The sequence below is a fragment of the Verticillium alfalfae genome, genomic scaffold (assembly GCF_000150825.1).
Source record: "Verticillium alfalfae VaMs.102 supercont1.4 genomic scaffold, whole genome shotgun sequence".
Taxonomy (NCBI): Eukaryota; Fungi; Ascomycota; class Sordariomycetes; order Glomerellales; family Plectosphaerellaceae; genus Verticillium; species Verticillium alfalfae.
The window spans coordinates 1,380,620-1,388,242 of record NW_003315035.1 but is presented as its reverse complement, the minus strand read 5'-3'; the positions used below and the strand labels follow the sequence as shown (position 1 = coordinate 1,388,242).

Genomic DNA, 7,623 nt, shown 5'->3' with positions numbered 1-7,623 from the left:
AAGCCTACGTGCCGACGCACGCGAGAACAGACTTTCTGAAGACCGCGACGCCGAGGCATATGCGCAAGGCCAACGAAATTCTCTGAAGCCCTCATGGTTCGACACAAACTGGCAAGCGTGGCGCTACCACGCACCCCAATGTATTAATCAACGTCGCCGCGCGCCCCAAACCCAACTGCGCGAGCGGGATCACCCGAGCAAACAAAAAATGGCCCACACACGAAACGGCTCTTTTGCTGCTATCTAGTCGCGATGGCACTCTGCTGCCTCGCCTCCGCGGTCGACGGTCGACGTGCGAAAACGTCTCCAAGCCGGCTGACACGGCTTGGGAATGGACGTTGAAGAAAGCACTCTTGACAAGCCGGGCGGCAGGTCTGCTCGGCCAGTCTGGGGAGGAGAACGGACCCCACGAAATCCTTCTTGGCGAAGTGGTCGGTGGTGATCAGCGGGTCCGCGGGGACTCCCCCCCCCCCTTCCATACAAACATACATGTGACTGGCGCTTAGCGCTTGCGATACATGAAGATACCCTGGCGAGATAATCGCCTCGCCCCCAACGCAGGGGCTGTCACCTATTCGCAAAGGATAGATTATGAGGCTGGGGCATACTGGGGTCTGAATGACGAGTCTCGTGGCGGTGAGATTGGGCCGGGCAGATGGCGAAGCGAGCTGAAGCTGCCGAGGATGCGGAACCAGAAAGGGGGAAAATGATACCAACGGGAGGGCCAAACTGCCCCAACAATCAAATCTACTTTGTCGCCTACTTTGTTGAAATTCCGCATGATTCGTCTGCCTGTAGTCGAGACTGTTCCTGTTGAGTATTGCCGGTGCCATTTGGTGTCAACAGGAAACGAACGACTGAACCCGCTGACGAAGTAATAAAGGATTTGCCAGGGGACCATTGTGAGTTTGGGTAGGGGCCAGCTGCCTGGGACGCCATGAGAAGATGACTCGGGTCAGGGTATGGTAACAATGACGTGAGAAGATGATTTGCCTCGTCGGTTGCGAGCAAGCCGATCTTGAATAGAATGGAAGGAACACACAGCCTCAGCCGAGTGAAAGGTCCATGTCAGAAATCAGCACGCAGGTGGATAAATCTGGGGTCGCATGCAGCTTGGCTGCGCATATGTAGGCCGCGGCAGTCTCCCCTCTCGACTAGCGCATAGGGCGTCTAAACCCCACGGGCTCAGGCGCTGGAGAGTGGTGGTGTTTGTGTGGTGATGATCTGAGGGTGCAGTCGCTGGGAAGTCAGGCCTCTCGCGACGGGGCCATCTTATGAATGTTCTGTTCAAAAGAGGGCGATGATGAGAAAGAGATGCACGAGATGTGAGAGTGCACGAGATGTGAGAGTGAGTTGATGGTTGGTACCTGCCTGTTCCTATCCGATCCGCTCAAGGCAAGAGCAATCCAAGTCCACCGTGTCTATGCCCCCATCACATTCACTGTAGGACTCGTTGTCGTCGCCTAGGCTGCCTCAACAACAACACGACCACATGCCTGTCCCCTCCCTCTGCTGATCTACCACGCTGTCAACTCAAGCCTCGCACCTCAAGACAGCCCGCATGCAGCGTTGGCAGGCCGCCAGTTCCCGGTGGTTGGATCAGATCCCGGTTCGCGGAGCCAGAATGGCATCTGTTTGTCGGCAACGTACAGACTTTGAAGCAAGGATGCCGACTTGACTCGCTGACCGTGTCATCCCACGCCTTACACGGCAGACGAGGCACCATCGGCTTCCAGATCTGTGCCCAGAAACTTCAGATGACGATTCCGAGCCCTTGTATCTGTCATGATGGCACCTACACGATGTTTGTACTGCCTTCGGTCCATGAATCCAAATTGCCATGCCGCTTCTCTTCTCGCCAGGCCCAAGCCCACAGTCGAGTCGCAATGCACTGTCCAGCAATTTGCCCAAGGTGGCCCAAGGAATTCTCTCATCCGGAGCGTCGGAAGCTTGCCCACGCATTTCACTGGATGCTTCTGTCTGCACGTCGCCGTGCCCTGGTCGCACAGTAGCCGAACAGCTCCAGTCCTCCGAGTCGCCTCTGACGATCAAATGCAACTGACCGAACTGTCTCTCATTGCGTATCACCCCATCATCTGGATTTATCCTGGATGACCAGCTTGGCATGCTTGCCTCCCCGTGGTCGACTCCATTGAAGCAAGGTAACTTCATTTCATCAGACGGAAATGGCTGCAGCATTCAAGTCAGTCTGAGCTCAGCGACGGCGACTTCTGGGCCTCGAGGGCTCAATGTTATTGTCAGTCTCTTTGTCTCTTTCGAAGCCTTTACCGCGTCTTCAACAAGCTAAGCAGGCTTTGCTGCATTGCTTGTTCTGCTGCCTTGTGCTATTAGTGTCGACGTTTGCGGCACATGCAATACTACCCACCCTGGTGCCCTTTGCCGTTCCCGCCCCCCCTCAAGTCAACAAGGAGAGAAAGACAAACGACCAGTTATAGTAACCACCGATATGGGGGCGGCCAATCACTACAAACTTTCTCGGAACCCGATGCCCCCTCAGAATGACAGGAATGAATTCTTTGAGGACGGGCATCACACCACTCCAACAACTTCCGCCGCAACCAACTAGTGAAGCCTGCGCAACATGCAGGGTAGGCACTGCACCGCCGCACCACCTCAAGCCGATGACCACTGTCCCCAGCTTTGATCTTTCACGGCCGGCTCTTCCTGCTCTATACCAGACTTCTTCAGCACAGTGGTCGCCCCCCGCGGGGCTGGGCAAACATGGACTGGCAAGTCGCTTGTTGGTGCCCTTCTTGTCCTACGATGTGGGCGATGGGTCACGTACCTTGGGCTGATATCTCATTCCTCCTCATCCTGGCCTTTCGGCATCCCGCCCGCCTCCCCCCTTGTCCTCACAGTACCCAAGCTCCTCGCTTTGTCTGGGCTGACCGCAGTCCCGCCTTCTGAACCCCCAACATGGCACTTTGTCTGTCTAAATACCACATATATGCCGTGTTGTACCCGTCCCGCCTCCGGACCTCCTTCCCCAGTCCATGTAATCCTTGAAGAAACCACGCCTACCGAAACCTCCAAGATGTTGTCTCGCTCCAGCTTCAGCATACGGAGACTCCTCTCGCAAAATCGACCAGATTCCCCAAGTGATTCTGATGAGCTTGACGAACACGGCGAAATTACTCAATTGAAGCTTGACCAGCACAGGCACTCGGCGCGGCCTGCCATGTACCAAACGAAGCCGGTCGAGTCCCCTCTGGTATACAGATCACAGAGCGTCCACCAGGTCATGAGGCCTCTTCCCCCTTTGCCCTTTGACTCCCCGCGTTCGTCCAGCAGCTCTATATACAGCTTCGATAACTACTACACGGAACCGAGTGTCAAAGGCAACTCCCATGATGCGAACTTTTGTTCATCACAGAGAGACATTGATCCCCTCTATGTACAATCAACACCCAAACGCCTCTCAGAGCGCAGGCATCTCATGATCACGCCGCTACAAAACATATCGCCTCTGAAATCAGCCATCGAACCTACGCATCATCACCACCTCGCTGTTGATAGGGACAACGGCGCGGCCGCAGAGCCCACTATGGCGGTCAAGGAAGCAGTGGTAGAGAGCCAAGAAGAGGTGGAGGTCGACGACTGGTCCGAGACGGTTCAGCAGCTCATCAAAGAAACAGACGAAGCCTTCCACGCGGTTGGCGCAGCGCTTGCTCAGGTGCAGCTCACCCCACAAGTCTTTGTCACCTCCACAGAGCCGGACGTTGCCTTGTCCCCACCGCTGCCGAGTACTCCAAGTGCCCCCTGGCGCACACCGGCACGCCTTACACTCGAAAGGCAGCCAACAAAGTGCATGACACCTCCCGTTGTGCCGGCGCGGAGGGCATCCGTGTACAAACCGAAGCAGACCAAGTCAAAAAAGTCCAAGACTGCGAGAAGGCCTACAACATCTTCGAAGCGGACGCCGCGGTGGGCTTTCGGCGAAAGTGTGACGGACATGCTCAAAGCACAATTCTTCCGAAAGATCGAGGCGAACGAGATGCTGGCGCCGGACCGCCTCCAGGTTGCGAGACTCAGCAGAGATTACCAGCTACGCCAGACGCGCTCTTCCGAGACTCTGTTCACCGAGGACAGCGAAACCCCGGTAGAACCGTTTCATCTGCAAGATCTACCTTCTCGAATCGGGGCGGCCGGGGTTCAGACATCGGTCGCACCAAGTGGTGCTGTATCACGACCAATTCCATTTGAAATGCCTGTGCGACGAGACTTTTCTGTCGCGAGGAGAACATCGAGGACATGTGGAAAGGCGGATGCCAAAGCCGAAAATCAGATGATGTTCAAGACGCTCAACATTTTCCTTGCCCGCCCGCCAAGAACACGCCTCGCCACCCTTCCAGGACAGCGCAGCAGAGCCGACCGCTGTCTACTATACCCGAGCTTCTCGTCACCGCCTCGACTCCTGACAAAGACGACAACATGCCTGCGGCAGAGGTGAGGGTCTTTCATCGGGGCCGGACATTTGCCCCTGTCCACGACGAAGATTTCGTGTTCTTTGCCTCAACTCCCTGCACCCTAACGGTGCCTGGATTCCGCCATGGACGCATCCGATTCCCCAAGGCCGAGGTGGTCAAGGGCAGGAAGATTGCCGCCGATGACACGCTTGACTGGACGGCCTTTCAGATGGCCATCTTGGGCGGCGCTGGCGACTTTTTCTCGGACCCCTCGGATTTCGCGCCGCGGACCGAGGCGGACGAGATTGACGAGCTCGCGAATTGGTTCGCCGACTTTGGCTTCGAAAACCACGGTCTCTTGATCTCCTCACGTCGCCACAGCGATAAGACGCTGAGCATGACGACAGCAGAGACGATTTCACCGACGGCCTCTACGTTTACGGATTCGACAGACGCCGATCTGCCTATTCCCGTGGCGCCAGAGTATCCCACGGGGTTTTGGAACGCAGGCCATGTTGACGCGTCTAAGTTTCTGCAGGACCAAGGCCACTGCAATATCAAACGGTGGACCATGGACGGGCCACAGAAGCGGTACAAGAAGGATAGTCAGGGGAGCATCGATAGTCTGCGGCAAAGCCCCGAGCTGGATGTCGTGTACCTAGGTGGGGCTCACGGCGAAAGGGACGCCGTGCCAATGGGCTTCAACCTTTTTCATGATTTGGGGGAGTTTCTCAGGTGGGAGGCGGAGAATTCGTACGCTTCGCCGGCATGGGGGCGAGGATAGGGAACATGACCGAAGAAGAGCAGCGGCATGGCGCAGAACTATTTCCATGTTGGCGTAGGCGTTTCGAAGAGCACGTCAGACAGTAGACTCTGGTACCCCAATTCAGCGGGGGAGAAGTAATCAGTGGAATTTTTAATGCTGTCGAAGGAGAACCAGGGTGATCACGAGACGCAGTGAAGAGAAGAGGTTCGACATGGAGGTTGATGAGCAGTGGAGTGAGTGTAGTCGGTGTCAGGGCCCCCCTTGAAGGCCGCGGAAGGCCCCTGAAGGCCCCGAGGCTGAAGGATGCAAAGCCCCACAGCACAAGCCACAGCGTGCATTCAGCCCGACGCGGACCCCACGCGGCCGAACCCCCACCGTCACGTCACGTCCCTGTCGTCACTAGTCGCGTTTGTATCGGGAGCGCCAACCGCAACTGCAACAGTACAAGGATTCCATGCGCATGGCCCCCCGAAACCCAATTCACAACAGCCCTTCCACACCCGAAAATCACCAGCTGTATGGTCCGCTGAAGAATCGTCCCTCACACAAGAAGTGCCGACCACTGGGCCCCCCTCCCTCTTGGGCTTGAGCCCTTGCCACGCGAAAGACCAGAGTCAGGTTCACCACCGAGCTGCCTCGCCTCGCCTTATCCCGTCCCGAAGATCCAGCAGCCCAACACCTGCGTGTCCGCGTATCGCGTACACCCCTCTCGCTCTCCAGCTTGCTCGGCAAGCCCCTTTCCCGCCCCCCCAAACGAGCCGACAGTCCGCGACCATGCTCCGCCGGCCCGCCACAACCCTGACCATCACGTCCGAAGACGTCGCCGCCTACGAAGATCGGCGCATCCGCGAGCACGACGCCGCCGAGGCCCGCCGCGTCGCGGCCCTCAACAAGGCGCACTACCAGCGACAGCAGGCGCAGCTCCAGGCGCAGGCGCAAGCCGAGGCCCACGCACAAGCACAGGCACAGGCACAAGCGCAAGCGCAAGCGCAATACCAGCAGAGTCCGTACGAGCCGCAGACGCAGTCGCCGTATGCGCCCCAGACGGAGAGCCCGTTTCCGGATCGACATCATCATCATCATCACCAGCAGCAGCAGCAGCAGAGACAAATGATGCCGCCGCCGCCGCAGCCGCGGTTCGAGGAGAGCTATACGGAGCAGGACACGGAGATGCTTGTCGGGTCGAGCGAGGACGACGACGACGAGGGGGACGCGGGCGATCTGGCGGGCGCTGACGGCAGCGTTCGGGGCCGTGGGCTGAGGGGGGCTGGAGGACGGGGGCGCGGGGCGGGCGTCATGCTCACGCCGACGCCGGGCCCTGAGGGTATAGCGAGGGGGGGGCGGACGAGGGAGGAGAGGATCGGGCTTGGGCGGCGGGGGCCGTGAACCGCCGGCGTTCCCTCGCCGAAAAGATCTTGTATATGAATGTCATGAATGGATGTCTCTGGTTGGATCCGTGCACGGCGAGCCACGTCCTGCTCATGTGCTGGACTTGCTATGTGCGGCACGGAGCTGGGAAGCCTGGCAGATCCCGGGTCGGGCTGTTGTGCTCCACGGCGTCCTGCCATGCCATGCGCAGCTTCGCCGTTGAGAGGCGCCTTTCTTTCTTCGAGAGCATCCTGCCTGGCCACCCATCCACGAGGCAACAGCCCCCAGATCCTTAAAGTCGCGTCAGTGCCCCCGTCTCCCCAACAACCACCATACCGTGACGCATGGTGTGGTGGTTCAGAGGCCCGCTTAATAAATACCCGTACACATGCCTCTAGATGTGAGGGCGCGCAAGCTAAAAAGGCGCGTGGAGGGATCACCGGTTCGACACGGGGCGCTGCAAAAAGAGAAATCTTTTTTTTTGGCCGCTATTGGAGTCTTCCATCTGCTAGTACTTCCTCCAATTCACCTTGGGCGGCTGCTCTGAAGATCTTGCTACGTGTTCCGACTTGAATTTTGCTTTTAATCGGTTGCATGATGCATGTGGGCATATACAAGGCTTTTTAACTTGGGTGATTGAGCACCCGGCGCATCCTGCTGATAATATAATGGTTCCTAAGAAAGTGACATTCGTAGAACAAGAACGCTACGTAGCTCATCATAAAACCCGAACCATTTGGATTTTCTCCTGATCATCACAACCGCATGACGGCCATCGTCATCATCATCATCATCATCATCACGTAATATCACCAACGGTCTCGTCACCGCTACCAGTGGTAGCCCATCCCTCTGTCCCTCTCAATATCATCCGATGGGCTTGAAACCCTCATCTGTTCGCGGTCAGAAAAATTTAAAAGAAGAGGCAACAGAGGGAAAGCACTCACCTCCAGAAATGTCCTCGCCTGCGTGATGCCCGCCACGTCAGCCAGATAGCGCAACCTCCCTTGGAGGAAGCGTATCTCGCCATCCTTGGCAAAGTCGCTCACGCTCGCCGCGAAT

The 7,623-nt window shown here is 57.4% G+C and overlaps 1 protein-coding gene across 1 annotated transcript; it reads left to right on the top strand.

Moving 5' to 3' along the window:
* Positions 1 to 3,055: 3,055 nt before the first annotated feature.
* Positions 3,056 to 6,579, top strand: VDBG_03858 (conserved hypothetical protein; the record flags this gene model as incomplete). Its single annotated transcript, XM_003005859.1, has 4 exons — positions 3,056 to 4,311; positions 4,374 to 5,180; positions 5,359 to 5,426; positions 5,636 to 6,579. The coding sequence occupies 4 exons, from the start codon at positions 3,056 to 3,058 to the stop codon at positions 6,577 to 6,579; spliced, it is 3,075 nt and encodes a 1,024-aa protein (XP_003005905.1).
* Positions 6,580 to 7,623: the final 1,044 nt, after the last annotated feature.